Source organism: Gigantopelta aegis, chromosome 8 (genome assembly GCF_016097555.1).
Source record: "Gigantopelta aegis isolate Gae_Host chromosome 8, Gae_host_genome, whole genome shotgun sequence".
In the NCBI taxonomy this organism is placed as follows: Eukaryota; Metazoa; Mollusca; class Gastropoda; order Neomphalida; family Peltospiridae; genus Gigantopelta; species Gigantopelta aegis.
Window position 1 is genome coordinate 60,696,556 of NC_054706.1, and position 17,630 is coordinate 60,714,185.

Genomic DNA, 17,630 nt, shown 5'->3' on the forward strand with positions numbered 1-17,630 from the left:
CGTAATACTTAACGCGTCACGTCAGGAATGAGCCTTCGAACTAGAGAAACACAATCTACCTGGTTTTTGCGGGATGATAAATAGTCATACATTGCAATGTTCTGTAATAATACACATCAAGTATATTCAGCACTATAGTATAAATATTTTTTTTCAATACAAAATAAAATACCATTGTCAAAGTGGCTACACAACAAGTCGAAACAATTAACAATGTTTTTCTCATGCATTAACCTACGTACTGAAATGATACACGGAGTGTTTTCTTAGTTAATTGGTCTATGCTGTTAGTTGCTTCTACCTGTGATTTCTGATTGGCAGGTGTGTATTTGATTGGTAACCAGACGAGCCAATTAATTGACGCTGTCTAGACATAAAATACATACCGGTATTGTGGAATATTACCTGTCGCCCCTAAAATTGTAATGGACATGGTTTATTACTGTAAATAGTTCTGTAAAACTATTGATTAAGTAGACTTTTCCATCTACAACCACAGAACTGACCAATTACGTAGTCCCAAAGAAAAGAAAATTATCACTTGCCGACTTGGGTATCGTGGGTTGTCGTTTTTGCTCCAACGTAGCATATCAGTAGGCGTAATGGTGTACATTTTTCCTTTGGATTATTACACAGAGAAAAATACTATAACCCCATTTTGTTCCGTTAATGCAACTTGAAATATATTTAGTTAAATAGTTTATTATATTATTACGTCATTTATGCTGTTTTACAAGTCAGGTTGATCAAAGAGAAGCGCCTTGTCGAAAATTACTGCTTTTGTTTACACTGTACATACAGGAGATGGTCAGGAGCTGACGTCATTTCGCCCCAAGCTATCCCACCGGACGTCACAAAAACGAAACAAAATGGCTGCCCCCAGTTAGCAGGAATAATCATGGTTTTTTATTAACTCTAAAATTACGCGTTTTTCATTTGCTAAAGTGTCAGTATGTGTTGGTGGTCCGGGTATGCATCTTTCCAACACATAAGGCTCTTGTTGGAGTTGACCCTACCTTTAACTGAAGCTGTGAGTTGTGATACTAATATAGGAGAGGTGGGTAGGGCCTAATCCCCTCTATAGACTATATATACCAGGCACAATTGCTTGATGTAGGATAACAGAATATTAATTTACAGACGGTAACTTTATAACAATTACAGTGAGTTGTCTTTATCCACTTTTGTTTTTGAGCTGTCAACGGTCGTTCGCGAAATTTACACGTCGCGAACATGCGCTAAGGTATACATTCGCGAAAAAAACACGTCGCAATATCAATATGGTTTACAGTAATCATAGAGATGAAACCCGCTACGTTTTTCCAAGGGATCTTTTATATGCACCATCCCACAGACAAGATGGCACATACCACCGCCTTTGACATACCAGTTGTGGTGCACTGGCTAGAACGAGAAATTACATGCATCCAAACCACAGTGATGCTTGTGTTAACAGTCATAAATGTCGCATATATAAGCTGTATGTACACTAATTAACAAGTTCTTTTAAAGATAAGTGACTTGGTTCATTTCATGGTTACTGATAAAATGTTGCCAATAATATATTATAACCATGTAACTTCTCACAGAAAGGACTAGAATGTAATGGATTTAAAAAAAATTATTATTGTACATTCAGCATTTGTTATGCTTTTAAATTACAAAATGTTGGATGCACCTTGACAAATATAACATAAAATGATAAACAACAATGACCGATAAAACAAGATTTTAACTGATATTTGAATCAAATGAGCACATGAAATGCAAGCTAAACCGATAAACTATTTAAACATGGACATACGGGCCAAGTCTAAACACTTGTGTACAGAAATTCTTCGTATTTATGACAACAAAGTTAACAAAATGCAGTGGCCCTGCAATTCAACTATCATGATTCAACAAAAGTCAAACTTTTGCAGTCCTTATCATTCGTAAACACTGCTAGGTAATATAAACTTATTTTGTAACTACATGTAACGAAGAAAAATGGACATTGTTTAATGTTAATAACTGCATAGTAGTTCAACGGCTTGACTTTCCTTCCTGGTAATTAAAATGCCTGCCATTTCTTTCTGGAAATTCCATGATGCCAGCCTCTTGGCTTTAGATCAATCAAAAGCATTACATTAGATGTTACACATTTATTGTGTCTAAAGCTAGTCGTATAAATTACACTGATACAAGCATATTTCAGTGTTCTACATATATTTTTCAGAAAGCAGGATGTCACAATGATTAGGAAATGCAAGGGCTGCAGATGCATAGTTTGTGGGTCCTCATTTAAAAAGCATACCTCTATAGGTCTTCCCACAGGGAATTTGCTACAAGTCAAGCTATTTATTTCTGAGCAAATTGTTTTCTAAATTGCACACAGAAATATAATTTTTTTGTTATTTCCAAAACACTTATACTTTTCTTCTTACGTGAAACCAAACATTTTTGTAGGAGTGTGGGACGGACTACAGATGTGATCTCCTGGTGTCTGGGGGACAAAATGAGTATTCGGTATGTGAGAAAATTTAAAGGGAAACATCACATTTTGCAAGAATAGCACGATCATATTCAGCATGGTGAGTGTGCTTTTAAATTTTTTGAACAAGGCGCTAACTTACACCAGCATGGTGGGGGTGCCAACCTGGTGATGTAGCTAGAAGACCCAATACTTTAGGTACATGGGAGTGTCATCTTATTTCCATCACATGCACACATCCATTCTCCTGACCAGCAAAGAGCAAACTGTTAGACAAGTGTAATGATGTTGAATGTGACTGGGGCAGGTGGGCCAGTATGTTGCCATAGTATTTATCCCACATTACAATATCTCCATCTTCATCAATCGCAGCTATTATCTTCTTACTAACAACTGAATGTTTGAAACTGAAAAAAACAAGAAGGAAACAATATTCAGGTCAAAGACTACTTGGTACTACAAAAAAAGTCACAATATTTGCATATAGTACCAGTATATAACTTATTTATTTTGTAATAAAAAAAAGAACTTTTGGAAACAAAATATAAGAATACAACAAAGCGTAATCTATTCAGGTTTTTTCTTGTGTTTGTCTTTGAAAAATCACATTTGGAGATAAAAGGAATAACTTACATAACAATAAGATTCCCTTGTCATTTTATAAAACCTTGAAAAACTAATATAAATGTTTCAAAGCAATTGTCATTTATTATAAAATTTTGATCTAAATGTTGGGAGTGGTGCGGACAATTTTGCCATGCTCATATACCACGAAGGTTTCGAGCATATCTGTCCCGGGTCCCGTCCCTGGATAGCCAGTGGCCTGACCAGGGACTCTAAAAGTTGAGTCAAATTTATGACAAATTACCTTTGAATTCCACACTTACATTTGTCGAATTTGAACATTCATTACTGGGCAAACTATTAGGTGAAGTTATTTAAGTTAATTAACACCGAGTTTAATAGAACAAACTACCTTTGAATTCCACCCTTACACTTGTCGAAATGAAAGAACAGTTTGCTCATCTCAATTTGTGGATTGACAGCTAGAAAACATCCAGGGTCTTCAGAACTCCTGTTCATAACCACTAAAAGCAAATAACCCTGAAAGAAGACAAGTGACCTGTGTAAAAATCAGCTGACAACATTTTGTTTCTTGTCATAAAGCAAGATTTCTACCAGAGGGTAAAATGGGTATGGTGCCATACCCAGATTTGATTGCAATTTTTTTTATTAAAAGTTAAACTTTTAACAAAATTAATTACTCTTATCATTACTGTATGATTTTCTTAACCCTAACCCTAAACTTAACCCATTTTCTTTCTTGGGGAGCCCCCCACCCCCACACCCCCTGTTGACTGTGGTTGCATTCAATTCCACAGCACCATACCCACAAATGTATTTCTGGCAGAAACACTGTAAAGTATAGCAGTCTTAGCCTTGATTCCATGATCATTTTGTTCTCTTCATGAATTATTTATAATTATAAGTACATGTGTAACTCATGAAGAAAACAAAATGATCATGGAAAAGTTTGTTTTGTTTAACGCCACCACTAGAGCACATTATTTATTAATCATCGGCTATTGGATGTGAAACTTTGACATATTGTCTTAGAGAGGATGCCCGCTACAGTTTTCCATTAGTAACAAGGGATCTTTTATATGCACCATCCCACAAACAGGATAGCACATACCACAGCCTTTGAGATACCAATTGTGGTGCACTTGTTGAAACAAGAAATAGCCCAGTGGGTACACCGATGGGGATCGATACCAAACAGACCTCGCATCAAGCAAGTGCTCTACCACTAGGCTACATCCCAACCCAAAACGATCATGGAATCAAGGCAAATACTGATTAACTATTAGTTTTATCATCTATGCTACAACTCCAATAGTTGGCACCATTTCCACCAGAGGCTATGTTTTTTTTTTTATACCAATTTTTTTTTTTTTCATTCCCAATCTGGAAATAAAACACTCACTATACTTTGTGACAAGAAACAAAATGTAGTTCATTGGTACATGTGTAGTTGTCTGTAGAAAATCAATAATGGGAGCATATGTGTTAACAACAGGTTTTTTCTCTTTCACAACAGTTTTATAGCAAGCACTGCTGTTGTGGTGGTAGATACCTAATAATTGCCAATTAAATAATGTGGTAAGATGTCAAAAATTCTTTCTATTCATAATGAGATACACTTAAACTACATATGAACAGTTCGTTTCCAAAATGTGATATACACCAATTTCCAGAGTTTGGAGTTAGCAGAGGTGTACTTCTGTTATTATAACTCAGCAATTCGACAATAAAGAAAGAAATGTTTCATTTAACGACACACTCAACACATTTTATTTACAGTTATATGGCGTCAGACATGGTTACGCATCACAAATATTGAGAGAGGAAACCCGCTGTGGCCACTTAATGGGCTACTCTTTTTGATTAGCAGCAAGGGATCATCCCACAGACAGGGTAGTACATACCACGGCCTTTAGTATACCAGTCATGGTGCACTGGCTGGAATGAGACAATACGACAATAAAGTCTCCATCAAAACACAATATAGACCCACTGAACGGGATGCGAAACTGCTATGTATACCATGTTATTTGCTACATCATGCTGCAGCAAAACCATGTTTTTCTCAAAATTACATAAGTGAATTTATTACATACCTATTCAATCTTACTATAGTGATAAAGGCCTTTTGAAACCGTGTAATAAATTTATCGCACATATGTGCAATCTGGACCGGAACTTTTAAATGGGGAATTCCCTTTTTCTTTTTACTGCAGTTGGTGCCTTTTATAAACTTACGTCATATATGATTTACAAATGACGTCATATTTGAAACATTACACAAGGCTGCTGCAGAGTATGATTCTTAACGTTAAATAAATCCATTAAAGGAGTTTTGATCATAGATTTAACAAAGTGTTGTTATTTAAAAAGTTTTTGTAAAACATAAAAGAATGTATGTTATAAATATACAGAACTTCACATACGTTTACGCAGTCTTGTGGTATATATTCTTGCGCAAAATAAACTCGTGCAATAAATAGGAAGCGAAAACAACATATGTGAAGTTCTGTATATTTATTATCCATATAGTTCAACATAACCAAGTTAATAATAATAATACGAAGCACACGTGTAATAACAAGTGTAATGACGTAATTTTGGGAAGAAACGTGACATGACGTTGCTTCTCCAGTCCTAGCTCAGACTGTCATTTCGTTACCTCCTTCTAGTTGGGCAAAGAAAACAACAATAATAATATGGATAATAAAGAAATTATTACACTCGCATGGGAGGCTTACTAATTTTACAAAACTCGTGTCAGGATTCATATAAAATCAGTACGACACACAAGCTCGTATAATAATCTCTATATATCGTATTTTGGAAACAAACTCTTCATATATTGAACTAAATTTGTATTGAATATAATGAAATAAAAGGCAGCTCACTGTGCTTTTGAAAAATATATTTACTATGGAGGTTGTGAGTGTTTGTACATAATAATACCTTAACAGACAGAACACAGGCCAGTGAGGCTGAACATGGAAGAATCAGACCTACATCAATCTGGGTCAGGAGAGTTCCAACATGGTGGTTCCTGAAAGAAAAAAAAAATCCACAAATGAAAATAACACTGGGAAAAAAAAAATTCAAAATTATGTGCAGTTTTTAAAAAGAAGGTAAGCTTCTGTAAGCCTTTTGTCACCACAAGAATAGTTTTGGGGTCTCCCTAAAATCCAGTATTTTAGAAAAAGTCAGATGATTTTCATTTACGTAAATCCAATTACTTGTCAATTTTTCAATTAACTCATTCATTTCATTATACATTTGTACTAGTATCCCATTTTTTTTCATCTGAATATTATAGATACATGTGTATTTTAATATGCTAGCTCTATAGCAAAATATGAATTAGAGAAAAAAATGTCTATAGTCTGTCCCATCTTACAAAAAATGTGGTTTTTTAAAAAATAATTTCACTTTTGTTTGACATAAGAAAAAAAGTAAAAGTTTTTTGGAAATAAAAATAAATACTATTTTTGTGTCCAATTTAGAAAACAATCAGCTTAGAAATAAATAACTTGTAGTAAATTCCATAGCATAAAAAAGGGTGTTCCCCATGAGACGGACTACAGTTATCACTAAAATCAATATTTTTTTCAGTAGGAGCAACATAAGCTACTTGAAACCAATGTTATAGAAAATAATAGTCTTATCCCAAACAGCCAGATATTGTGTGTTACTTCCAAGTTACAAAATAAATTACACTGTACAGTCAAACTTTGCTATTTCGATGTTGAAGGGTCTAAAATAACAGACACAGAACCTGGGAGTGGAATGAGAAATAGCCAAATGTGCCCACCGAGGGGGATCGATCACAGACCAACCGCGTGCCAAGCGATCACTTTACGACTTGGCTACATCCCGTCCCCCGCTAACAAACTTTGACCGTATGCTAAATGTGTTTTAATTATACCAGACAAGAATGCGGGAGTCCGAGGAAAGCCCAACAAGAGCTAGATTGAGATCTTCAACCACAGACAGACTCAGAAGCTTCTCTGTGGTGCCCTCTAAACACTGTCGAGATGTGATTTCATCCAGACTGTCAGCCAGTGAATACTTCTGGACCAGAGTTGTACTGGACTGGTTACAGCAAAGTATCACTTGATTGTCCATGAGTGGACAGCATAACAAGTTGTTTCTGGAACTGAAAATAAGAACAATAATATAGGACCTTTATTGGAATGCTTGTTTGATGGCATTCATTACCATAAAATGTCATGTACCTGTGAATTACGGTCACTTATATAATGTAGATAGGCATAGCACCTCCATGGTGTTACGTCTCTTCTGTTCATGATGTAACAAACTTTTAATTCAGTGTGCGGTTTTGAGGAGAGTCTGGAGTCCGAGGCGTGCAAAAATCATATAGGACTCTCTAGCTTGGCTTGCATATGAGTCCGCATGGCTCGTAAAAATTATGTGTACAAATTACGTTGATTCTTCAAAATCCTGGAAAACCTGTCTTGAATAGCGAACTTTTCCATGGTTTCATGTAAAACATTTAGCACATCTTCTGTTCTACTGGAGACGCACAGCAGGGCTCGCTGGGTTGGTGGCGGGCTCTAAAGATTCAAACAGGGAGTCCTTATGTCACTTAAATTTTTTAAACCAAAATTGCACAAAGTAACTGATCAAATTAAATACTAAAATGATTCAGACATCTTATACATTGACAGAGTTTGACAAATCCGCTAGCCCGACGCCCGTGGCTAGTGGTTTTTAAGTTCGGGCTAGTGAGAACCGCAAAACCACTAGCCCGCAGGGCTAGTGGTTTCCACCCCCCTCCTTATCGCTCGATCGTGGGGTTTTTTGTGGTTTTTTGTTTTTCTCTCGGCTGAAATTTCGTTTAATAAATTTGATTGTGATGTTTGTCATCGAATAATATCAACAACGCAATCAGTATACATCGCCACAGTTACAGCATGCATTGTTTACTTTTCCCTTTCAAGTTTCTGGCACAGGAAATAAGTTTAATGACATGCGTGTTTTGATTGGTTGGACACGTCACGTGGTAGTTAATCTCGCACATATGAACTTGGAAATCTCGCACTTAAGAACTTGGAAATCACCAATTGCGACGACAGGTTAATCTCAATCAAGTAAACCCCAGTCATGCTTTGAATTTCAGTGTTTGTTTTATTTACCTGTTGTTTTCTAATTTTACACTTCGCTGACATGTGGTTATCGGCAATCAGGAAAACAATTTACTTTAATGGTAACTCACATGCAATGACTCTGCTTGACCAATTTGTGTATCGGTCTGGATAATGTGTCACAGCTGCCGATACAAGATGATACCTTTTTTGTTCATCAATTAACAACGGATTAGATGTCGCCGTTATATTCTTTTGATATCGGTCTGACACAGGATAATGCCCAGTATTTGAGCAATTGGCATCACTGTTCCTGGCGACATAAATAGTAGGGCCCTAAATGTATAACCCACTACCGAATACACTGAACCATCTATTACCGTGTGTCACACTGTCGTACCCTCATTTAAATTTAATTATTTTGATAGTGGGTTTAGATATCAACCATGAGTTTGCTCAATTATTTTTCCCCTGGGGGAGGGCAAACGCGAAAACGCGAATGACGATGGATCACACTTGACAAAAAACCAAACATACAACACGACAAAAAACTGAAAGTTACAACATGATTTAAGTGTTTGTTTTATTTTACTGTTATACTCGTAACAAACCCACTAGCCCTGTGGCTAGTGACTTTTCAAAATATTTGTCATACTCTGATTGAGTAACTCTAACTTTCAAACACAACACAAATCTCATATCATGACAACCATCAAACAATCATTATGCAGTAGCACATTAATTCTGTAATTTTGATAAAGGATTATACATGTAGCTGAAACATAATATCAGAAAACTCCAACAAGAAAACAAACACACACAACCTAAAAATATATATACATGAATGTATATTGAACCAAATATGCCAAGTTTGCAAGAAAACATGAAACCATGAAATGGGATTACAATAAAATAAGAGAAATATTATCAATATATTACTCAGTAACCGAGTATCTAGATGTTAGATACTGACCAATGCAGTTTATTATGTAATGCCACTAATACCTGAACACAAATGTCACATACCTGGTGAGATCTGTGACGGGAAGATCGAGATTGAGCCGACTCGACTCCCCAGTCTGCCAGTGGTAGACAAATAATAACAGCCAGGACACAACCTCATCCTTAATGCCAGAAATCAACAGGGCCACCTTGGTCTGGTGAGGAAGCAGCCACATGTTCTTGGCACAGCAAGCCTGAAAAACATGTCGTTAGTTAACTATTAAAAGAGAGGCTCAGGATTAATAAAAAATAAAAAATAAAGCTTATTTAGAATTATATGCTTCACAATTTTTATTGAATTAAAATGTGTTTGTTCAAATTGTGCACTAGGGGCCAAAGAAATGGCACAAAACACAATGATTTAAAAAATATGTGCAATAAAAAAAAAAATTATTGACTGAAAATTACAAGTCATGAATGAAAGAAATGATTTATTTAATGACACACTCAACACATTTTATTTACGGTTATATGGCGTCAGACATATAGTTAAGGACCACACAGATATGGAAAGAGGAAACCTGCTGTCGCCACTTCATGGGCTACCCTTTTCAATTAGCAGCAAGGGATCTGTTATATGCACCATCCCACAGACAGGATTGTACATACCACAGCCTTTGTTACACCAGTTGTGGAGCACTGGCTGGAACGAGAAATAGCCCAATGGGTCCACCGCAGGGATCAATCCTAGACCGACCGTGTATCAAGCGAACACTTTATCACTGGGCTACGTCCAGCCCCTTACAAGTCAGGATGCGTGATTGACAGGTCATCGCAAAATATTTTACACTGCTACTTAATAATTAAATTCATTGCTGTTAAAATAAATTAGTGAATGGTTATATATGGTATACAATAAATACGAAGATTATACCTACCACAGGTAACAGCCAGTCTAGCTCATTGGTCCAGCCACTCGGTCCATCAGAAGACCACAGACTGAGGGAGTATTCTGACATACAGGCCACGAACTGGACAACTTCATTGTTAGACATCACAGAGCCAGCCGTGAGAGATAATACAGGCTCATCCTTTCCTGTCTGAAATTACAAATATAAACTCACATGTACAGGTAGAAAGATGGACACAAGTTCACAGATGGACACTGATGTTTTCACAATCACTTTATGATTGATATGATTGCAACAAATCCCATTTGAAACCTTTTTAATTGAATAAAATAAAATAATTTAGATGATTTTATTAAATACAAATACATTTTAATTTTATTATTATGGTCATATTCTAAAAATAGTGCGGATTTTTTCCAATACCTCCTTTGGTTAAATAGTGGTGAAAATAATTTAAGCAATAAAAAAGCAAATCAAGTGACAAATAAAGTGCTTATCAATTAAATAAACCTCATGAAACTTAATAATAGAAAGATTCAACTACCAGTAGTCTTGTTACTTTGTGTTTCATATACAGTGAAACCCCTCTATACTGGACATCCTCGGGACCAAGTAAAAGGTATCCAGTTTAGAGAGGTTAATTTCTGTACTGATTTTTTAAAAAGGACTGAAAAATTTCCGGTTTTGGGGGAATTTTGGGGGAATTCTGGTTAACAGAGGATCCGGTTTTGTGAGGTTTCATTGTATCTCTATTTGATTAAAATACATACATGTACTGTGTACTTGCACAGTGGCATGTAACTCCACAGAAACACACGTACACAGACAAAATAATAAATGGCTTTACATTAACTTAAAATTATTAAACAAAAAAGATCAACTGCATTTTTTTTATGTACCTGAAAACAAGACAAATATCTCAAGCCACCCTTTTGAAGATGTTTTGTAGCATTTCCTGTGATGACTGTTGAAGGAGTTTCTGAAAATGTCTCCGAAGAACATTCAGTTTCCACAGAACTCTGAGATGACGCGCAGTCAGTTGGAAGACAAGCATCACCGTGAACTGAACCTCTGTCTGGACTTAGAAGGCAAACTTCACTGTTCATCAAAGGCAAACATGTTGTGTTATTTGTGTCGTCTGATTCCACTTTCTGCACTGTAGAACTTACAGCACTTACTGTAATAGCAGTCATTGTGGAACATGGAGATGGATAAGGCTCCATAGAAGTCTTGTGAAAATCATTCCAAGAGTGATGTACATTACTGTGAGATGACATACTTTCTCGAGAACAAGGATTTTCTCTTTGAAATACATGCACCTGACACACATCTTGTTTTATGCAAGAAGAAAGTTTACTGGACAAAGCATCTGTTGGTCCTTGTTTGACAATTCCATGTTTGGTTTCAAACACATCCAACTGTATACTCTGATTGACAATCGTGGCTCCAGGAAGATCTGCATCTATACATGCATCTATTTTACAGACATCTGAAATTGGGTGCTGATGATCATTCAAATAATCCTGTGAATACAGCTCTTCAGAACACTCATGTAAGTGATTTAAAGACTGAGTATCTGTTAAATGTTTCAGCACTGATCCAGAAGCTTCAGTCTGTTGCGTTTCGCTACATTTTGCCGCAACAAGACAGCCATACTGAGTTTCTGGCAGATAAAACTCTTCCTCAGACTTTTTTCTTTTAGCTTCATCGACAAGAAACTGAAATAGTGATGAAATCATGAGTGACTTTCTACTTCTACAGGCTATGCTCGACACTCGTTGTTCAGAATGTGAAGACAATGACTGAGAACTAAGATATGAAGATACAGATGAATGAGATTGGCTAACATGCCCATCAAGTATACTACAAATGCCAGAAGTAAGCCTTGGAGATTTTCTCTGAACAAAGATGCCATACTGCCTGTTGCGCCCACGAGAGGACCCTTTCATACGCTCAGTCTGATAGGCTTCTGGGTCAGATAAGAATGATTCTGAGAGTTCCATCTGTGAAAATGGAATCGCGTCCAATTCGGTAAAGTCAAGATAATTTTCTCCGATATCATCTCTTTTATTTTTATGCACTGAATTTATTTCTTCCACGATTTTAACACTTTCATCAGAGCTACCAACTGATTCTTCATTGTAAGGTGATTTTGCTTGAATGGGTATCGATATTTCACTCTGTGAACAAGGTCCTCTTTCAGCACAATACGGTTTTTGTGTTTTCTCATTCCCCAAACATGAAGTGACATCCATAGTTTGAGTATAGACAGATCCAGCAATCTCACCAACACAAGTTCTTTCATTATCATCTAAACCAGATATTTTCCCATTTTGATTTAAAGATGCAGAAACAGGTTCATCAAATGCTCTGATGCTCCTATTCTGGTTCCCCGTATCATTGTTCTTCAGTGGCAACACTGGTTTCAGCAGACTCTGACTTAAGTTACTGTCACTAGTATCAGAATCAGGAGTTTCAGAAGTCAAGTCTGCTTCCTTGGCATTGCCAACTTGTGTACTGTTAGGCCTGCTAACTTTTACACTGTCAGTATTCATATCTACCATACTGTTGCTATTGTTAATAACTATACTGCTATGTAAGTTAATTTCTGCAGATGCAAAGCCCAAGACATTCGCCTGTGTTTCTGTACATTTCTTATCACAGGCTGGAACACAGTTTTCAGTCTTTGGAGAATTGACATCGCAAATATTATTGGAACCACCTAAACATTTGTCAGTCTTTTCCATGAATACATGCTGCATGTTTCTACTTTCATTTGTATCAGAGCTCTTTTTATTGGAATAGGATTTCATGGTGAAATCATCTAAGTCCTTAAATTTTTTTCTGCTGCTAAAATCACTGAAGCTGTTACTTCGGTGTCTTTTCCTAGTTGACAAATTCCTTCCAACGTTTGCAGTAAAACTCCTCACAATGGAAGGCAATGAACTCGTCTGAATCTTCAGACCATCACTTTTATGTTGAAATGATGGATTTTTAATATGTTGACTTTTATCCATATTTAACCGACAGTGACCACTGAAACTACTTTTTTCAGAGTCCATCTCAAAACACCTGCCACTTTTAGTTTCCAGGTTATTACTGTTGGAATGAGGTGAAGAAGTGACTTTTGTTTGTGGTGTTGCACGACTTCCATGCAGGTCTTTTTGAACACAACGTTTTCCTGTGACACCTTCCTTTTCATGTTGCTTAAGGGAACTTGTGCAACCAGAAAGAATACTACAACTTCTTCCCTGATCCCACAGTTGTCTTTTAGCACAAATATTTTCAGATTCATTTGTTTCACTATCAAAAAACAATGCAGATGTACCAGTCATTTTGTCATCATTTTGAACATCAGTAAAGTGACAAAGTGCCGATTTTGTTTCCAATTCTTTTGATGATGGTACATTTTTAGAATCCTTAACAGCAACATTATTCCTTGGACGAGAAATATGATATTTTATTGATAGATCATCAGCTAATTGTGTTTCAGAGTCAAAATCTAGGTTTAATTTGATATCAGTCAACTCAGAATCAAATTGCCACGGTTTCATTGAGCTCTCTTGTATAGCACTGTGTCCATCAGATAAAGCCTTGCCACTCACAAATGACGGAGTAACTGCTAAAGAATCAGCAAGGAATCTGTCATCAATCTTAAGATTGTCTCTTAAGTGACAAAATTTCTCATTCCTCGATTCACCTGATAAAATATCAGGACTAATGTTCGCTGTGTTATCAAATGTAAAAGTTGGAGACTTTAAAATACAGCTGTTGTTGGATGCAAATGATAAAACATTTGTAGTTCTGCATCCTGAATAATCCTGATTTTGGTCTTTTGCAACAGATACACAATCTGATTTTAATTTCACCTTATTTGCAAGATTTTTGCATGTTTCAGCTTCAGAATAGCACTGAGAATGCTTGGAATCAAGATTTAATTTAAACAATGATTCCTTCACGCGACTGGCCAATTTATTTTTATTGGCTTTCACTGACACAACACTATTTGATTCACATTTCGAATGAGAAGATGAAATCTCTTCTGTTCGACCAGATTTAAGCTCACATGTATTTGTCTCATTTTTGCCTGATCGTTCATCATCTTCAATACTGACGACACTCTTCTGTTTGGTTAAGCACATTACATCTTGTAATCTACATGTACCTTCAGTGTTTCCATTTTCTCGAGGACTTAATAACGTAATGTCCCTGCCTTCTGTAGAATGGATATGACTGCATATGTCTTCACCAGAAGGGTTTAATGTCAATGCTGATGAATTACTGACGTCTGGACTTGGCAACGTTGATCTGTTCAGATCATTCTGAGACATGTGTTCTCCATACAGTTGGGCCTGTTCTTGAAGCTTTTGTTTTACATGAGCTTTTACTTTCTCTGACCGTCTGCATTTCTGCAAAAGAATAATTTATATACATGTGTATTACAGTTTACTGCTACAACTAATGGTGTAGGAAGTGGGGGGGGGGGGGGGGGGGGGGGGGGGTGTCGGTCAGATATTTTGCTTTATAATAGTGTAAAGACTGGCCTCGGTGGTGTCGTGGTTAGGCCATCGGTCTACAGGCTGGTAGGTACTGGGTTTGGATCCCAGTCGAGGCATGGGATTTTTAATCCAGATACCGAATCCAAACCCCGAGTGAATGCTCCGCAAGGCTCAATGGGTAGGTGTAAACCACTTGCACAGACCAGTGATCCATAACTGGTTCAACAAAGGCCATGGTTTGTGCTATCCTGCCTGTGGGAAGCACAAACAAAAGATCCCTTGCTGCCTATCATAAAAGAGTAGCCTATGTGGTGACAGCGGGTTTCCTCTAAAAAAACAGTGTCAGAATGACCATATGTTTGACGTCCAATAGCTGATGATAAGATAAAAAATCAATGTGCTCTAGTGGCGTCATTAAATAAAACAAACTTTACTTTTTTATAATAGTGTGTAAAATAAAAGTGTGCCCCCCCCCCCCCCCCCACCTTTTGGCACCTTCCTATGCCACTGACAACAACGCTATTTACTGTTAAATGTAACTGGTGCATGAAATGTAGATTATATAATACAACTCATAATGAAATTAAACATTACTATTAGTAACTCAGATAACATTTTGTTATCAAAATCTTGAGTAGCAATATTTCTATTCAACTGAAAATTGATTAACAATCACTATTTAATGTTTTAAAATTGTGTAGCAATCTCGGAAACTTGCATAGCAAATCGCAACACAACACTGAACAAAATATATCACAAAGGTGGACTTTGCTATAAATTCTAATAGGCCAAAAATCAAACAAAAAAACCAAACATGTCTATCTGTACACATCTCAGAATTAAATTTCTGGATTTCAAAATCATAAAGCGAATCACCTTTTCCTGTGAATAATAATGTATACACTGTATAAAATATGACACAGTGTTTCTGCCAGAAAGAAATGTTTGCGTATGGCACTATGCAATTGAATGCAACCACCATCAGCAGGGGGTATGCGGGTCTCCTCCCAAAAGAAAATGGGTTAAGTTTAGAGTTAGGGTTAAGAAAATCATACAGTAATGATAAGAGTCATTAATTTTGTAAAAAGGTTAACTTAAAAAAATTAAATACGCAAAATTATTTGGGTATGGCGCCATACCCATTTTACCCTCTGGCAGAAACCCTGATACAGACATGCATGTATCACCAATGAGATGAACTTTTGTCTTAGCAAGTGATGTTCCAATGATTGATTACAATCAAAATTGATCGGTTTAGTTCTGCTGATGTGATCATTGATTATAAAAATCCATAACCGATTGTGTGGGAAAATATTAACTTAACAGTTCCTCCACCTTAGATGATGGAATTGATGTAAATATGTTGGGGTTTGTCTCTGTTTTCACGTGTACATAAAGGAAACAGATTTTAAATAGTTATTAAAGGTAAAATAAGTCATTTGTAGGATCTTGATCTCAGTGAAAGTTGATCAGTTGGTGCCAACCAATTACCAGCTATAACCAGCCAATTTCCAACACTAGCCTAGCTGAGCATATTTCTTATTATCCCTTTTTGTTTTCTTATTTCTTTTGTTTTTCAAACAAATGTACATTATTCCTTACTTTCAGTTTTCTCTGCTTTCTGGCCAACTCATTTTTCATTTGAGAAAGTTGCTCCAATAACTAGAAAGAAAATATGAACAATTTAAACAGGCATCAATATTATAAATGTAGCTTTGATATATATAGTACACTAATGAACATTCAGCTTACGTTAATTCTATTTTAAAGTTATAACATTTGCCAATATATTTATTAAATACACAAATTGGTATTTTAGAACACGGTATCTAATTAATACTGATGTGGGAAAATAAAACACTGTCACAAACATATGAGCATATGTACTAATTATTACAACAAACGTTGAAAAAAAGAAGTTTTTTATATTTTTATCTCCGATTTAAGTAATTGATCATATATAAATATAATATATTATCAGTTACTGTTGTTAAATACAAAAATTGATGTATGTTTCTAATAAGTACTGAATTACAGGGTACATTTTGAAACATATATATACATACATGTATGCACCAAGTACATACATGTACAACTTAGCAAAATTAATTATTTTATAGTTACCTCTCCTGGATCTTGTTCCTTGGAACTGACATCCTTCTCCATGCTGTACTCTTATATGTTCAGACAGTTGTAGATTTTAGAACTACACGAAGAAACAGTCAGTGCTGGTTCAAAAAACATCCTAAACTGGCAAACATAACAATTACATTTATGCATTGAAAGGAATTTTCCATAATATTGAAGCAGTTCTTAAAATCATTTGAATTAAATTGGTTATTAGATGCATACCACAGAAATGAAAGTGGATTACAAAACCAAAATCATTAAATTTTAATATTGGTGGTCAGTTAGAGATTGGTGCTAGGGTTTGAGTTACATAATGATATAAAATGGCAGCCAAAACCTTATTTTAAGTTTTGATAGAAAAATATAAAACATTTTCGACAAACAGTGGAAAAAACTGAAAACACTGTTTAGATGATTAAAAATCCGGAATTTCAGAAAACTTTCATTTGTAACAACATACGGTATTTATGATGCCGAAAGCCTCTGAAAATTGCAAGAAGGGTCGTTTTATTCGCGTGTTGCTCACGCAAATCTAACTTAACTTGCGTAACCTATTTTTTGTTCGCGCAAAAGTTCAAGCATAATTTACATGGATATAACGGGTTACACAAAAACGATATGGGTTACATGGATTTATTTCTGCGTAACCAATATATGGGTCAGGATATAATGGGTCACACAAAAAGGAAATAGGTTACCTGGATTTATTTCTGTGTAACCGATAAATGGGTCATGCAGATTTTCAATTCTCAGAAGCCTGTGCTGGGGACCATAAATGAAAGAAATATGCTGCTGCCATATAGCTAACCTTATCAAGCCTATAGGGATCTTTATGTGCACTTTCTCACACAGAAACATATCATAGTTCAATTTCAGTAATTTAAATTGACCAAAAAAAACACGTACCAACTCAGGGAACATTTTGTCCAGTATTGCATTGCGATTCACTATGCAAAGTTTCAGAGATCGTTACACAGTTTTAAAACACTGA

The 17,630-nt window shown here is 35.9% G+C and overlaps 1 protein-coding gene across 1 annotated transcript; it reads right to left on the minus strand.

Annotated features, from left to right (window-relative positions):
• Nucleotides 1–1,716: 1,716 nt before the first annotated feature.
• LOC121379764 lies at nucleotides 1,717–16,675 on the minus strand. The gene is made up of 10 exons (XM_041508415.1): nucleotides 16,634–16,675; nucleotides 16,112–16,171; nucleotides 15,386–15,391; nucleotides 10,910–14,419; nucleotides 10,038–10,199; nucleotides 9,184–9,353; nucleotides 6,978–7,208; nucleotides 6,008–6,098; nucleotides 3,450–3,577; nucleotides 1,717–2,880 (listed from the first exon to the last, which is right to left on the minus strand). The coding sequence occupies exons 1-10, from the start codon at nucleotides 16,673–16,675 to the stop codon at nucleotides 2,685–2,687; spliced, it is 4,596 nt and encodes a 1,531-aa protein (XP_041364349.1). The 3' UTR covers nucleotides 1,717–2,684.
• Nucleotides 16,676–17,630: the final 955 nt, after the last annotated feature.